Genomic DNA, 16,622 nt, shown 5'->3' on the forward strand with positions numbered 1-16,622 from the left:
ATACAGCTGTAACCAGCGTTATTGCACCCGGTGGTGTGTTAACCTGCCCCTTTTTCACACATGGCTAATGCTGTTACAATGGCGGTTGCCCCCACTGGCGAGTTGTGTGTGTCGTGCTGCAACGCGCCAGCAGTAACGTCCGCTACATCTGTATGCGCACATATTTAACCACCTTTTATCTTTTGTTCTTGGCTAAATGACATTGTAATTGTTGCTTTCATTGCTTTGATATTCCACATTCCCCTTTTTCTTCTGTATCTCCATGTATTTTACATTCTCAATGTTTCAAGTATTAAAAACTCCACAGATTAATTGTTCCATATTAAGACTAAAAAACATGGTATACTATAGAGCAGTTAGCAGATCTAACATTCTGGTTTTTATAAAAATGTAATCTATTTTAATCTTTGCTATTTTTGATTATTTGCATGTTATATGTAGTAACATTGTAACAGGGGAGTAATCCCTGTTCAAGTAATGTGCCTTTAATCTAGCAGTGTGGTGGTTAACTGCTGGTAGTCAATTAATAAACACCACCTGCCTGATTTAGATTGCTTACAAAAGCCTGTCTTGTGAGACAGGAAGTGACTCCTTAGCTCACTTGTGAGCTGACCTTTGGAGACAGAGCAGGGGTTCTTGAGTCTCCCGGGAGAGACTGACCAAGAGAACACAGATCTCTGGAGCTGACCATATCTTGAGCTCTGCCAGAAGACACAGAAGAGCTGATTTCAAGACACAGGGAAAACTACTAAACCTGAAGCTGACACACCCTGAGGGAAGGGAGCTGAACCAGGAACTGAGAAGATTTTCCCTCCAAGAAACAGATAAGACTTTCATTCTTAAGAGACTTCTTATATCTGCTTATTTCATACTATGTGTTTGGGGCTGGGAGAAATGCTTAACTAAGGGAGATGTGAATTAATTGCATAGTGTTTCACTAGAAATACTCCCAAGTGAATAGAAGCTTTGTCCCCCCCCCCCCTGTGTTTGGATGGATTTCCTGATGAAAAGAAAAAGGCACAATAAAGCCTTATTATAATTTCACCTTATAAAAGTCTCCAATTGTGTACCTCTGTGAACGTCCGTCTACAAACATACATACCGTTCTCAGTTTGGAAGCGGGCCCTTTGCATTGTGAGATCATTGAGAAGACGTTGATGCTCATCATCCTTTGCCTTTATTTCACTGAGTTGGTCCTCGAGCACACGGCTCACTTTTTCAAGATTGGCCTTCAAGGACAAATAGCAGCGTTAGGATTTCAATACGTATAGCTCAATAAAAACAAAAAGTGACACAACTTTAACAGGTGTTTTACCTTTGATTTGGAGACATTCTCCAAGTTGCTGGCAAGGTCATCAACTTCCATCTTGAACTCGCTCTTCTCTTTCTCCAGCTTCTGTTTAACGCGCTGCAGGTTATCAATCTGTTCCCCAAGCTCAGCAACGCTGTCAGCATGCTTCTTGCGCAGAGCAGCAGCGGTGGCTTCATGCTGAAGCGTGGACTCTTCCAGGTCACGTCTCATTTTCTGGAACTCGGCTTCACGTTTCTTGTTCATCTCAATCTGGGCAGATGTCGCACCTCCAGCCTCTTCTAGCCTTTCACTGATCTCCTCAAGCTCTCTGGAGAGATCAGACCTCTGTTTCTCAACTTTGGCACGAGCTGCGCGCTCAGCTTCAATTTCCTCCTCAAGTTCTTCAATACGAGCCTAGACGGAAGAAACATTGAATTATTATACTATAAGATTAAATAGCAGAATGAGGACAATTACTAACTTCCACCTATGAAATGATACCTGCAGTTCTTTGATCTTTTTTTGCAGCTGGGACCCCAGGGACTGTTCATCCTCCATCTTTCCTTGCAGCTGGTTTATTTCAAAATCCTTTCTGTGTTTAGAAAATCATGTTAGGGATTTAATTTTGTTTTACTGACAATGTGAGGGGAAAATATCCAGTTTCAAGGAAAATATAAACAAGTAATACTAACTTCTTGAGTCTTTCCTCAGTTTGCTGTTTATCATTTTCAAGATCCATGACTGTTTCCTGTGACAACTTCAGATCACCTTCAAGTTTTCTCTTGGATCTCTCAAGGTCAAGACGAAGTTTCTTCTCTTGTTCCAGGGAACCTTCCAGCTATTTGACAGAAAAGTATTTTCAGTTTCATGGTTCTGTTGGAAAAGTATTTAATATATTCTGTAAAGATACTTTTTTTAATACTTACATCGTCTACTTGCTGTTCCAGTTTAGTTTTGGCTTTTGTCAGAGAACTGACTTTGTCCTCTTCAGCCTGAAGATCATCAAGTGTTTGCTGGTGAGCCTCTTGGAGGGCCTTCTTCTCCTTGGTAACCTTTGTGATATTCTCATCAAGTGATGACATTTCTTCCGTAAGGTTTTTCACCTGAACGTAGGGACGAAAGAGAATAAATAAATAACTATTGTTGTATGACATTTAGGTCATAGTGTTTCGCTTCAGCGCCGTTCCACACACCTTGTTTTCTGTGGCGTGTTTTTCCTTTTCTACTTTGGCCAAAGTAAGTTCCAGGTCATCAATGTCCTTCTTCAGCTCAGAGCATTCATCCTCCAGCTTCCTCTTCTTGGCTGTTAGCTCAGCATTGCTTTCCTCCTCATCTTCAAGTCTCTCTGTAAGCTCCTTGATTTTGGCTTCCAGGTGGATTTTGCTTTTGATGAGGCCTTCACATCTTTCCTCTGCATCAGCCAGGTTTTCATTTTCCTATTTGAATATGAGATGCAAATCAGCAATCTACATTACCACATACTTATGGTTTTTGTTACATATATTTGTATTTAAATCTTCTTACCGACTGACACTGCAGCTGTAAATCATTCTTTTCTTGCAGTAGGGCAACCATTTTCTCTTCCAGTTCCTTTTTTCTTGCTTCTGACTTAACCAGTGCTTCCTTGGTCTTCACAAACTCCTCTTTCATGTTTGCCATCTCCTTCTCAGTCTCGGCACTCTGCAGGAGAGGTTTAATCTTGAAGTACAGCTTCATCCATGGCCAGTGTTTGACGCTCATGAACGACCTGACATTGTACTGGATAACAAAGCAAGCGTCTCTGTTTGGAAAAAATGTAGAAGGAAGGTTAAATTAAAAAGTTACTTTTCTATCTACCATTTTTGACAGATTGTAGTGTAATCAATACCTTCGTTCCACCATTTTCTTGAACTCAATTCTCATCAAGTAACCTCTACAACGAGCCTGGGTGCGAGTGATAAGTTGGGCTAACTTGTCATCTCTCATTTCTTCCAGAACACCCAGAAGACCAGCTTTGAAGAACACCTGTAAGCAAATAAGTAATTGTTAGATATCCAAAGAGGTGATAAAGTCACTTCACCTTTAATGTATTGACAATGTATTTTCGTACCTTGGTGTGCCCAAATCTATATTGAGCGTGATCAATATCAATAGAGCCCAGAAGTTTCTCAGAAGCCTTCTTGCTGTCAATAAACTCCCCAGCTGGAATTGCGCTTGCGTTCAGCACTTTGTAACTTCACCATTAAAGTGAAAGACAGATTAGTTGAAATAATTGTCATAAAGAATAAGACCAAATAGCTGTGCATTGAATAATGTTAATCACTTCAGTGGTCCATTAAACTGAATCCTAAACCCAGACAGTAAAGACGGTGTCACCTGAAGCAGCAAATATATCCCTGTTGTGGATAGCCCACAATAAACAGGATCATAGTGTAGGAAAATACTTGCTGCTGTTTGGTTAATGTGGCTCGGTAGATCACCACCTGGATGAATAGTAGTAACAGGACAGCGCCGGTGTTCACAGCACTCCCAATGTCAAAACTGCACCTTGGTCTTGACTAAGGGCATGTATTTTGGCTCAAAACATTTGGAGTGTTGTGGACACTGCTGCGTACCTGAAACAGTCCATGTGATTATTACATGTAGCTGTTTATTGTTGTAGGTGACAAGTTGAATTTCAAGAAATGTATCTTGTTGCTGTATTTCATGGATTCATTATAGAAAAAAAAATCACCAATTAGGAATTAATAGATACATTTGAGTTTTCAAGGTCTTGTAAGAGTTGTTGATAATTACCGTTGTTTGAAGTCACCATAGAGGATTCTGCTGGGGAATCCCTTCCTGCAGATCCTGATACCTTCCAGCACACCGTTACATCTCAGCTGGTGGATGATCAGCGGGTTCTCCATGGTACCTGGAAGTATGGAAATAGATATGTTTAATAGCGTAAGAAAGGGTAAACGATATTGGACCATATATTTATTACACCATATTTACTAAGCATTGCTGTTTCACAAAACACTTTGTGGCCCATTCACTCGAGTGTTATGGAATAGCGCCATTTAGTAAATATGGGCCATTGTGTCTTCATTAGGAAGTTGTATGAAACACTTTACCAGGAGTCTTGCTCTCATTGGGAATCAGACAACGCACAAAGTGTGGGTGAGTGCTTCTCAGGTTTGTCATAAGCTTGTTCAGATTTTCCTGTAGAAGAACGAACACATGGTCTTAGAACCTTCTTTTTTTTTAGATGAATAGAGGAACCTAGTGTACTGTAGTCATGTACATAATTTAGCTATACATCCAATTTTAAACTTACCCTGAACAGAGCAGACACGGTCTGGAAAGAGCTTCCCTTCTTTTTCTTTCCACTCTTTGCATCAGCTGCAAAGTAATTAAGACAATGGGATTACAAAAATCATCACGGGACACGGGAAAAAAAAGAAGTATTACATTATAGCTGCACAATTATTACCATCAGCAGCAGTAGCATAGCTGGCGTAGAGGAAGGACAGCAGTTTAACTGAAGACTTCTGGTAGAGTAGAATAACAGACTCATTCAGTGGGTCCTTATTCTTGATGAGCCAGCCAGTGATGTTGTAATCCACAGTACCAGCATAATGCACCAGAGCGAAATGAGCTTCAAGCTTCCCTTTGCCAGGCTTGGGCTTCTCAAAGTTGTTGCACTTGCCCAGATGCTGGTCGTACAGCTTGTTCTTGAAGGAGGTGTCAGTAGCCTTGGGGAACATGCACTCCTCTTCAAGGATAGAGAAAATTCCCATTGGCTGAAAATAGAAATGCAAAGCTGGTAAGTTCCAATACAACATTTAGCTCTGTTTCTGAAGACCGGTTTTATTTATTTAGAGACCCACCTTCTCAATAAGCTCAATGCAAGCAGCCAGATCCATACCGAAGTCAATGAATTCCCATTCAATGCCTTCCTTCTTATACTCTTCCTGTTCCAGAACAAACATGTGGTGGTTGAAGAACTGTTGCAGTTTTTCATTGGTGAAATTGATGCAGAGCTGCTCCAAGCTGTTGTACTGTAAAAATGTATTGCACATAAGGTGTCAGAAATGGATTGAACCTAAATCAGCTTTTCCAATGGTTTACACTCTGCATGAAACAACAATTGGTTTCTACACATTTATAAGTAGTAGACCTTACATTAAAGATTTCAAACCCAGCAATATCCAGGACACCAATGAAGTATTGTCTTGGTTGCTTGGTATCCAGCTGTTGATTGATACGAGCGACCATCCACAAGAACAGCTTCTCATAAATTGATTTGCCGAGAGCACCAACAGAGTTGTAGACCTGAGGAGAGTAATAATGTCTTTTTAATCTGTCTACACTATTTTAATGAAGGCTAAATTATGAAATTGTAAATGAATTACCTGTTGGACAGTCTGTCCCTTGGTGACATATTCATTGCCGACCTTTACCCTTGGATAGCACAAACCCTTCAACAAGTCGGCAGAATTCAGGCCCATCAAGTAACCGATTTTATCAGCAACTACAAATTGAAGATACAGCATATTATGCCCTTGGAATAGTCTTTGTGTTGGTGCAGTTAAGACAAGTCTGCATACATCTAGTGGGAAAAGGTTCACGTACCTTCAGTGCCATCAGGCTCAGCCTGCTCCTCTCTCTGCTTTTCCTTGAATTTCAGGTTACTGTGGTGCATGACTGCTCCAGTCATCTTGTAGATCCCAATCTTTTCCTCTTGGATGAAACCCAAGATATCGATGGCGTTCTGTGAATATAAAGAGTTATTAGCTTACATTCAATATTTATACCTGTGGGTTATTGATCTCTTGCATTACTTACATCAGTAGCCAACCACTCCTCCACGTCATCAATACTCTTCACAGAAATCTCACCCATGCTGAGAGTGGGGTAATCGTATGGGTTGGTGGTGATAAGAAGCATCTCTGAATGTTGAAACATAAACAAAATGCTGTCTGAAATCTGATGCAGTAATAGTGGGGTACCCTGGTGGATGCATATCACCCAGGACCATGTGTTTTTGATACACATTACATTTCTTCTTAAACATGAACAGATGTTAACTCACATTACATTATTTTAATCACATTTTGAATTTCCCATTTATATATCAGGCAAAACAAAAAATGGTAAATTACCAACAACTTCTGGTTTCTTGTTTGTCATGATCTGGTAGAAGATATGGTAGCTTCTCTCAGCTGCAAGCTGGAATGTTACTCTGGATTTTTCCAGTAAGTCTGCAATTGTAGACGATTATATATCAGCAATGTAAGTGAGTGTATTATTGAGGGGAAAATAGACTTAATAGACAAACCAATTCTTACATGTTTCAATATCTGCAGAAGATAGCTTCCCTGTGGTTCCGAAGTGAATTCTGATGAATTTACCCTAGAAATTGGGATTGTAACAATGTATTTTTTTAATAAGTATGACATTGTCGGAGTTACACACATAAAAAGAGAGAAATATTCCTGTAACTTACAAAGCGAGATGAATTGTCATTTCTCAAAGTCTTGGCATTACCGAAGGCCTCCAGGAGAGGGTTAGCCTGAATGATTTGATCTTCAAGTGTTCCCTGTAAATAGCAAGGTCAGTATTATTCAATTTGCATGGAATTTCCTCACAATCTTTGAACATAGAGACACATTTTGTAGTGATTAAAATGTTTGCTTCTAGTAGAAGGCTCGTCTGAATGATTTGATCTTCCAGTGTTTCCTTCTTTTCCTGTGAAGCCACACACTCCTGGTTCAGTTTGCAGAGTAGATGAGCACAAACATCATGGCTGGGCAGGCCCTTATGATATATATATATATCAAACTGTGATTAGAAGGGTTAATACGGCTTTCTCAAGCTCTGGGGCATGTTGTGAAGCTGATTCAAAAGGAAGGGGAGGATGGTAAAAAGATTATTCTGTTGTCTGTAAACCATGTCAAAAGACAGGACGAGGAGCGGGGTGTGTACAGTATATGGGATGTGGTGTGAATATAGAGGAGAAAATAGCAGATATGGTGCTGATTATAGTGTGCAGATATCACCTGTAGTATTGCACTAAATAATGGACAATGGGGTGTAAAGGCTGTCACAATTTACCAGGATTAGTTTCTGGTACCCACAAGGTCAGGTGATTTCCGCTCTCAAATATTTTAAGATTACAACTGAGATGGAATAAGGGAAAGAGGCATTCTCCAAATGCACCTATGGGAACAGCAGGCTCCTATTATTATTCTGAAGGGAGGAAGAAGTACGTATTGTAGTGTGAGTCTCTCCTAATGAAGCAAATCCTGCCCCATTAGCGAGGAGTGTATGGATTAGGTTGACCAACATTTGAAGTGAATGAGTGTGCCCGGTGCTGCTCTATACGTGGCCCTGTGTATGTATGTCTTTATTTATGGTCCTGCTCTATACGTGGCCCTGTGTATGTATGTCTTTATTTATGGTCCTGCTCTATACGTGGCCCTGTGTATGTATGTCTTTATTTATGGTCCTGCTCTATACGTGGCCCTGTGTATGTATGTCTTTATTTATGGTACTGCTCTATACGTGGCCCTGTGTATGTATGTCTTTATTTATGGTCCTGCTCTATACGTGGCCCTGTGTATGTATGAACACTTCACCTGTAGCTTGTTGACAACTTCCTTTTTCTTCGAAGGGTCTACAGCAGCTGCAATTGTTGCAAAGTACTGGATGACACGTTTGGTGTTGACCGTTTTCCCAGCTCCTGATTCTCCGCTGTTGAAAGTAGAAGATAAAACATAGCAGCAATGTCTGTCACGCCGAGGACTTTCCCAGAACTGGTGAGCCCCTGGACCAGACACGGTGATTTCGCTGTGAGACCCCCACTCCGGAGAAGTTTCGCGGTAATTTCCCTGTTCGTTGTTTATCAGTGAAGATGACATGATTATAATTCCCAGCGTTCCCCTCTTGGATTGACTACAATCCCACGTTCCCCCCTCACCAGGGAGTCCTCTATTCATAAGAAAATGTTGCTTCTTATCTACATTTCTCGCAGTTCAGATGATATGTCAAAATGGGACAGAATTGGAGTTCTAGCTCCTGTAATAGCTGAGGTTAATAATGAGCTCATTTCACTTACGTAATCAGGATAGACTGGTTTTCACGATCTGAAAAAGAAGATGTGCAGTCAATTCATTTTTGTCAATGTGTGTGTGTGTGTGTATGGATATATATATATATACACACACATGTATCTTGAGAAGATAACTTATGTATTTAGTGCAGGTACAGGCTAATATGGGGATTACCCTGATGGGGTTAGAGGCATGAATAATTTTTCTCTCAAAAGATGCAACTAAATGACTCATTTGTTATAAGACTTAGGGGCCTATTCACAAAGCAGTGTTAAGCTGTTTAATGGGCGATAAACGCCCTTATTGCGCGATACTGCCCGCTGTGCTATTCACAAAGCAGTGATAACAGCGCAGTATCGCGCTATAATGGCCTTTTAACGACCATTAACAGCCAGAGGCAAAAAGTTGTCCGACAAGCAAAAAAAAGACAAAATCGCTATTGTTTACCAGTAATAGCTATTCACTAAACAGTGATAAGCTTATCGAACTTTTAAAAAACTTGGATTTTTTTCTTAGTGAATACCATTTTTACCAATATGTTTTAGTGCGCGATAAATCTATACAAAGGCGTTCAGCAAAGCACTGATTTTATCACTGTTTAGTGAATAAACCCCTTAGGATCAAAACGTAGAGTTTCACTAATAAATTGCAAGTCTATTTGGGAGGAGCGCAGGGTCTGTGTATTTGGGAGGAGCGCTGGGTCTGTGTATTTGGGAGGAGCGCAGGGTCTGTGTATTTGGGAGGAGCTCAGTGTCTGTGTATTTGGGAGGAGCGCGGGGTCTGTGTATTTGGGATGAGCGCGGGGTCTGTGTATTTGGGAGGAGCGCAGGGTCTGTGTATTTGGGAGGAGCGCGGGGGTCTGTGTATTTGGGAGGAGCGCGGGGTCTGTGTATTTGGGAGGAGCGCAGGGTCTGTGTATTTGGGAGGAGCGCAGGGTCTGTGTATTTGGGAGGAGCGCGGGGTCTGTGTATTTGGGAGGAGCGCGGGGTCTGTGTATTTGGGAGGAGCGCAGGGTCTGTGTATTTGGGAGGAGCGCAGGGTCTGTGTATTTGGGAGGAGCGCAGGGTCTGTGTATTTGGGAGGAGCGCGAGCTCTGTGTATTTGGGAGGAGCGCAGGGTTGTGTATTTGGGAGGAGCGCTGGGTCTGTGTATTTGGGAGGAGCGCAGGGTCTGTGTATTTGGGAGGAGCGCGAGCTCTGTGTATTTGGGAGGAGCGCAGGGTTGTGTATTTGGGAGGAGCGTTGGGTCTGTATTTGGGAGGAGCTCAGTGTCTGTGTATTTGGGAGGAGCGCAGGGTCTGTGTATTTGGGAGGAGCGCTGGGTCTGTGTATTTGGGAGGAGCGCAGGGTCTGTGTATTTGGGAGGAGCGCAGGGTCTGTGTATTTGAGAGGAGCGCGGGGTCTGTGTATTTGGGAGGAGCGCGGGGTCTGTGTATTTGGGAGGAGCGCGGGGTCTGTGTATTTGGGAGGAGCGCGGGGTCTGTGTATTTGGGAGGAGCGCGGGGTCTGTGTATTTGGGAGGAGCGCGGGGTCTGTGTATTTGGGAGGAGCGCGGGGTCTGTGTATTTGGGAGGAGCGCGGGGTCTGTGTATTTGGGAGGAGCGCGGGTCTGTGTATTTGGGAGGAGCACGGGTCTGTGTATTTGGGAGGAGCGCGGGTCTGTGTATTTGGGAGGAGCGCAGGGTCTGTGTATTTGGGAGGAGCGCGGGGTCTGTGTATTTGGGAGGAGCGCGGGGTCTGTGTATTTGGGAGGAGCGCGGGTCTGTGTATTTGGGAGGAGCGCGGGTCTGTGTATTTGGGAGGAGCGCGGGGTCTGTGTATTTGGGAGGAGCGCAGGGTCTGTGTATTTGGGAGGAGCGCGGGGTCTGTGTATTTGGGAGGAGCGCGGGGTCTGTGTATTTGGGAGGAGCGCGGGGTCTGTGTATTTGGGAGGAGCGCGGGGTCTGTGTATTTGGGAGGAGCGCGGGGTCTGTGTATTTGGGAGGAGGACGGGGTCTGTGTATTTGGGAGGAGGGCGGGGTCTGTGTATTTGGGAGGAGCGCGGGGTCTGTGTATTTGGGAGGAGCGCGGGGTCTGTGTATTTGGGAGGAGCGCAGGGTCTGTGTATTTGGGAGGAGCGCGAGCTCTGTGTATTTGGGAGGAGCGCGGGGTCTGTGTATTTGGGAGGAGCGCGGGGGTCTGTGTATTTGGGAGGAGCGCGGGGTCTGTGTATTTGGGAGGAGCGCGGGGTCTGTGTATTTGGGAGGAGCGCTGGGTCTGTGTATTTGGGAGGAGGGCGGGGTCTGTGTATTTGGGAGGAGCGCGGGGTCTGTGTATTTGGGAGGAGCGCGGGGTCTGTGTATTTGGGAGGAGCGCTGGGTCTGTGTATTTGGGAGGAGGGCGGGGTCTGTGTATTTGGGAGGAGGGCGGGGTCTGTGTATTTGGGAGGAGGGCGGGGTCTGTGTATTTGGGAGGAGGGCGGGGTCTGTGTATTTGGGAGGAGGGCGGGGTCTGTGTATTTGGGAGGAGGGCGGGGTCTGTGTATTTGGGAGGAGGGCGGGGTCTGTGTATTTGGGAGGAGGGCGGGGTCTGTGTATTTGGGAGGAGGGCGGGGTCTGTGTATTTGGGAGGAGGGCGGGGTCTGTGTATTTGGGAGGAGGGCGGGGTCTGTGTATTTGGGAGGAGGGCGGGGTCTGTGTATTTGGGAGGAGGGCGGGGTCTGTGTATTTGGGAGGAGGGCGGGTTCTGTGTATTTGGGAGGAGGGCGGGGTCTGTGTATTTGGGAGGAGTGCGGGGTCTGTGTATTTGGCGGTTGTATTTTGTGTACATATGCATGCTTAGATTGTAAGCTCTTCTTGGCCTAATGTTACTGTCATGTATGTAACTTGTCACTATGTATGTAACTATGTAACTTGTCATGTATGAAGAGCTTATTCCCATTATGTCTTATATTTTTATGTCACAGCAGGGGTAGGTTTGAGCTCATCTAATTCTGTATGTGTGTAAGTGTGTATGTGTGTATATATGTATATAAATGTGTATATATATATATATATAATATACACACACACATATATACGCATATTTATGTTTATATGCTGTATTCAAAAAAGCGATACGTGACTCTCCAGGGGGCTGATTCCATTCGTGCTGAAGCGGAGGTTCATCAGGTAACAGCCACTGTAGTTGACTCATAACTAATAATGTATCATATTTGAAAGATGAAAGTTACGTATGATAAGCATGTTACCGGTTAACATGAACTGATAGGCGTTATCAGAGATGGAGAAGATGTGGGGTGGGGCTTCCTGTCGCTTCTTCCCTCGGTAATTGTTAACGACCTCCGGGTTGTATACTGGCAGCCACTTGTAGGGATTCACCGTGACACAGAAAAGGCCGGAGTATGTCTGCAATGTAACACAGAGGGGTGAGACAGTGTGTGTGTGTGTGTGTGTGTGTCTGTGTCTGTGTCTGTGTCTGTGTGTGTGTGTGTGTGTGTGTGTGTGTGTGTGTGTGTGTGTGTGTGTGTGTGTGTGTGTGTGTGTGTGTGTGTATAATAACTGTATTTCATATAGCGGTTTTCTCCCAATGGGAGTCGGCGCATCACAGTGACAGTATAGCGTGCGGTACACAGCACATAGAGCACATAGGAATGTTACAGACATGTTGGTGCCTGAGGCACAGGGAGATAAAGTGACTTGCCCAAGGTCACAAGGAGCCGACATCGGGAATTGAATCAGGGTCCCTGCTTCAGTGTCATTGTTATCAGAGTCGGTGTCTTTACTCGCCGCGCCTTTACTCGCCGGGCCTTTACTCCCTGAGCTTTACTCGCTGAGCCTTTACTCGCTGAGCCTTTACTCGCTGAGCCTTTACTCGCTGAGCCTTTACTCGCCGAGCCTTTACTCCCTGAGCCTTTACTCGCTGAGCCTTTACTCCCTGAGCCTTTACTCGCTGAGCCTTTACTCGCTGAACCTTTACTCCCTGAGTCTTTACTCGCTGAGCCTTTACTCGCTGAACCTTTACTCGCTGAGCCTTTACTCGCTGAGCCTTTACTCGCTGAACCTTTACTCGCTGAGCCTTTACTCGCTGAGCCTTTACTCGCTGAGCCTTTACTCGCTGAGCCTTTACTCGCTGAGCCTTTGTAGTGTGGGGTATCCTTATTTAAATGAAACCAGACTTACGTAGATCATCCAGGCGGCGTAACGCTCTTTGAGGTTAAACAGCACGGAGGCCTCGTTCAGATGGGTCAACATGGCCATGTCTTCAATTTTATCGAACTTGGGAGGGTTTTGGGGGTTGACTTGGTCTTCTCTAACAGTTACGGTCTGGAATGAAAGGAGACAGCACTCAGTGGGACACAGTAACACCCCATTTTATAATAAGCAAAATACTATTTTATATAATTACGTTTCCACGTTCGGTGTCCACTGTTATTTTACCGCCCTCACGCGCCGTGATCAGACCTTTGATGTAAAGCTCTTTATCGTCATGCACAAAGCAGCTGTTTCTGGCATCAAATGGCTTGTTCTGAGCCTCCAGTCTCTCCTTGTCAGACTTGCGCAAGTAAGGTGCCGCCTCTCCGAAGTGCGCCATTTCCGCGTCCCCCATGGTTGCAGTTTACTGGAATAGAGAACAAATACAATTGTTATAGGAGTAAAAACAATAATACAAAATGATTCCATTATTTCACTGGAAATTACAAACGGCGAGTGACAAATTGTACAAATCTGTATAAAGATAGAACTTTATTGTAGAGGTAAGAGCTGAGCTAGTACCCCAAAGTGGGAGATTCCGGAGTATGGACATTGGGGGCCTCATACTGTAGCTGATAAAGTGTTACGTCCATGGGGAGTTTCTGCTGAAAACGTCCTCCTCGGCCTCTTCGTGGATATATAATAAGGCCCGAAGCGCAAAGCTTTAGCAGGGAGCGCAATGGTTAAAAGGAAGATGCTATTCAATCGCACACGTGTAAAACGCTTTTAGAATGTACATAAGATGACTTAAGCTCACTGATCTTCAAACACAATGTCGCTGAACTCTTCTCCAGCAAGGGACAGGGGCAGCAGTATATACTAAAGAGGCCATACAGAGAGGCCGTGCTGCCGTGTTCCTCTGGGAGATGAGTCTTACAGCAATGTAAGTAGTCCGATGTGACTGAGAGAGAGAAGCAATGCGCTCCCAGCAGCGAGCGAAAGCATGTCCCGAAATAGGAGGCCCGCAGGATGGAAAGAGAGCAAGGAAACCTGTGTTGGACGTAGGAGGTGGAAGGGAAGCTGTGCGTGATTACCGCGTGTGATTACAGCGTGTGATTACTTCTCGTGATACAGCGCGTTATTACTGCGCGTGATACAGCGCGTTATTACTGCGCGTGATTACCGCGTGTGATTACTGCTCGTGATACAGCGCGTTATTACCGCGTGTGATTACTGCGCGTTATTACTGCGCGTGATACTGCGCTGCTGGGTCGAGGAGCGGCTTTGGAAAAGAATTACAAGTGTCAGAAAATGAAATGGTGCATACATCATAGCAGAACATATTAAGGACGCGCGTGACTAACATTCCTTTTGCGCCTTGGTTTGGAGATGGATATTTTCAAAACATTACGTGTTTGACATTTGCTATTTCTGTCAATATAATGTTCTTTATTTTTACATCGAAACCAGGTTCTATTGAGACTGTTGTATTAAAAAAGTGTTGAAACCAATTCTGCTTTTCAGCCATGAAGGGTTAAATAGTGCCTCAAAATCAGAATTATTATACAAAAGTGTAAATGTAGCAACATCTGGGGAGGAATCACATAAATCTCCAGGAAACCGTTTAAAAGGACGGTGGAGAAGAATAGCAGCGCTTTGCCGCTGCAGCTAGGTAATGGAAGGGACACATTATTACTTGTAACGCTGCAGCAAGAACTGGACTCACAAACGTGTATGTCTATATCCAGAGTTCGACCTCTCTCACAGCTCTGGCCTTTGTGCAAACCCTTCCGACTCCCAAAGGATGTGCACCGCCCGTCACTTCTCCTCCCGCATTTGGGAATTCCCAGTATTTGCTTTCAGTCTCATTGTGTAGGAATGGAAGGCTTGGCTCGGCTCGGCTTTGCTCGGCTCGGCTTTGCTCGGCTCGGCTCGGCTTTGCTCGGCTCGGCTTGGCTCGGCTTTGCTTAGCTCGGCTTTGCTTAGCTCGGCTCGGCTCGGCTTTGCTTGGCTCGGCTTTGCTCAGCTTGGCTCGGCTTTGCTCGGCTCGGCTTTGCTTGGCTCGGCTTTGCTCAGCTTGGCTCGGCTTTGCTCGGCTCGGCTTTGCTCAGCTTGGCTCGGCTTTGCTTAGCTCAGCTCGGCTCGGCTTTGCTGGGCTCGGCTTTGCTCGGCTCGGCTTTGCTCGGCTTGGCTTTGCTTAGCTCAGCTCGGCTCGGCTTTGCTTAGCTCGGCTTGGCTCGGCTTGGCTTGGCTCGGCTTGGCTCGGCTTTGCTTAGCTCAGCTGGATAAATCTCACCCTTACTTAATTGGGGATGTTAAAATGTTTTTTTTTTTTAAACGATGCGTCCCTTATTCATTTTCGTACATTGAAATGGAATACTGCTCGAGGGGTTAGAGGCGGTTGGGTTTCTATAATCAATAGCATTAATTAAATGTGTACATATTGTATCTTTATACAGCACAGATAATGTCGGCAGTGCTTCACGAAATAAACCATAGTATACATGGAATTAGAAGACAATATGTGCAAGGAATATAAATCCAGCGCAGAGTTTCCCGTCTGCGTTCTGCCTCACGCCGCCGCTTACCTCTTGGTGACTCCCACTCACAGAAATGAAATTCCCCACAAAGCTGCAAAGAGAAGCACGAGAAACACCTGCTTATTTCTGCTCAGGGGGCACTTTTATATCCAAATCATAGGGCAGAACTAAGCAAAGCAGCAAGTTTCAATCAGTAGAGACGGAAGACCAGGCAAAAAATATATGGATGTCATTAGCACAATGCCTAAAGCAATCATTAAGGGACCCCTCAAAATCTGTGGGGAACCCTCCCCTTATACATTGAGTGCTCACATTTACCGGAGGTCAAACAACTGCTATGTTATTTCAGATGTGACATTATTACGTGAGGTACGTGTGTATATATATATATATATATATATATATACATATATATACACACACACACACACAAAATAAAAGAAGTAATCCGGCACTCCTGTAATGGTACAATAATGGGTTGGGGCTTGTACCATAGAAATAAATAGCATACGTTACCAGCGATGAGATGGTAAGAAGGCAATAGCACTCAGTGGGTATCAAAGAATAATTATTTGTATTTCTTAATATATATATATATATATATATATATATATATATATATATATATATATATATATATCTCAGAGAACCACTACACAGTGCAGTGAGTCTGTTAAATGCTGTGTATTGTACTCTGCTATAGTAAAACCCCACACATTCATCTAGTTTTGTGGAGAAGTTAATAGAGGTGGACTGGGAACAAAACAAGATAAATACGTTTAAATCCAACTCCCCATCAAATCTGATCCAAGTTGAACCCTACAGTCAATAATGTTTTCCGGCAACGGTTTAGTTCATATCACCGGATAGATTTTCTCTTGAACTCTTTTCTATGCTCAATATCTTTGTTTTTTAATTTTACAACTATCCTATTCTGTAAGTTTGGCCAAGAAATCAACATTAATGAGGCTAGATGAGAACAGCTGCACAATGTCATTTTGAGAGGTCTCCTTAATACATGTTGTGTCTCCCTTCTAGGGTAAGAGTGACACAGATTTGAGTCAACAAAGTATCTATTTCCAGCCCCAAACTACCAATTATCTGCACTCTCAATCCTTCGCCTCCTCACAGTGCAAGTTCCTATGTCACTGAAGGAATATATAGGCTTCAATAGGAAGGAAATACAGTTCCTTTAGACTTTACCTGAATTGACTTTTCAATAAATACTTTCTTTTAGAGAAGTAATATCCAGCGGATTAATCAACTGACTGTCTTTCCTGCAAAGGCTCGATCAAAAGGAAAGCAACTTACCCGGAGGAGACCACCTTGCAAGTGTCTTGTGAGGGCGCCCGCCTCCTTTATACACACGCGCCTCTGCAGAGCGAGCAGACGGACTTCTATGTATGGAAAGTTTATGTTGAAGGCGTTACATTTTCATTTCCCAGGAATCCTATCCTGTTTTGTATTAATGCTAATTATAACCTTCACTCACTTGGTCCATAAAAAAAAAAACATAGCTGCCTTGGTTTGGTTCTTCAGGGAGC

At 44.0% G+C, this 16,622-nt stretch overlaps 1 protein-coding gene across 1 annotated transcript; it reads right to left on the bottom strand.

Annotated features, from left to right (window-relative positions):
• Positions 1 to 1,102: 1,102 nt before the first annotated feature.
• Positions 1,103 to 16,371, bottom strand: LOC142483202 (myosin-13-like; the record flags this gene model as incomplete). Its single annotated transcript, XM_075583270.1, has 28 exons — positions 16,282 to 16,371; positions 15,127 to 15,169; positions 12,753 to 12,965; positions 12,527 to 12,670; positions 11,596 to 11,752; positions 8,373 to 8,400; positions 7,894 to 8,008; positions 6,762 to 6,854; positions 6,604 to 6,667; positions 6,418 to 6,516; positions 6,101 to 6,204; positions 5,888 to 6,026; positions 5,668 to 5,786; positions 5,438 to 5,587; positions 5,143 to 5,313; positions 4,746 to 5,055; positions 4,590 to 4,654; positions 4,387 to 4,474; positions 4,067 to 4,184; positions 3,381 to 3,504; positions 3,159 to 3,295; positions 2,816 to 3,071; positions 2,485 to 2,727; positions 2,218 to 2,394; positions 1,984 to 2,129; positions 1,793 to 1,883; positions 1,316 to 1,705; positions 1,103 to 1,229 (listed from the first exon to the last, which is right to left on the bottom strand). Coding segments are annotated over exons 3-28 (3,856 nt in total), but the record flags the coding sequence as incomplete, so codon positions are not given.
• Between the last annotated feature and the right edge of the window lie 251 nt (positions 16,372 to 16,622).

This window comes from Ascaphus truei, unplaced genomic scaffold, assembly GCF_040206685.1.
Source record: "Ascaphus truei isolate aAscTru1 unplaced genomic scaffold, aAscTru1.hap1 HAP1_SCAFFOLD_3062, whole genome shotgun sequence".
In the NCBI taxonomy this organism is placed as follows: Eukaryota; Metazoa; Chordata; class Amphibia; order Anura; family Ascaphidae; genus Ascaphus; species Ascaphus truei.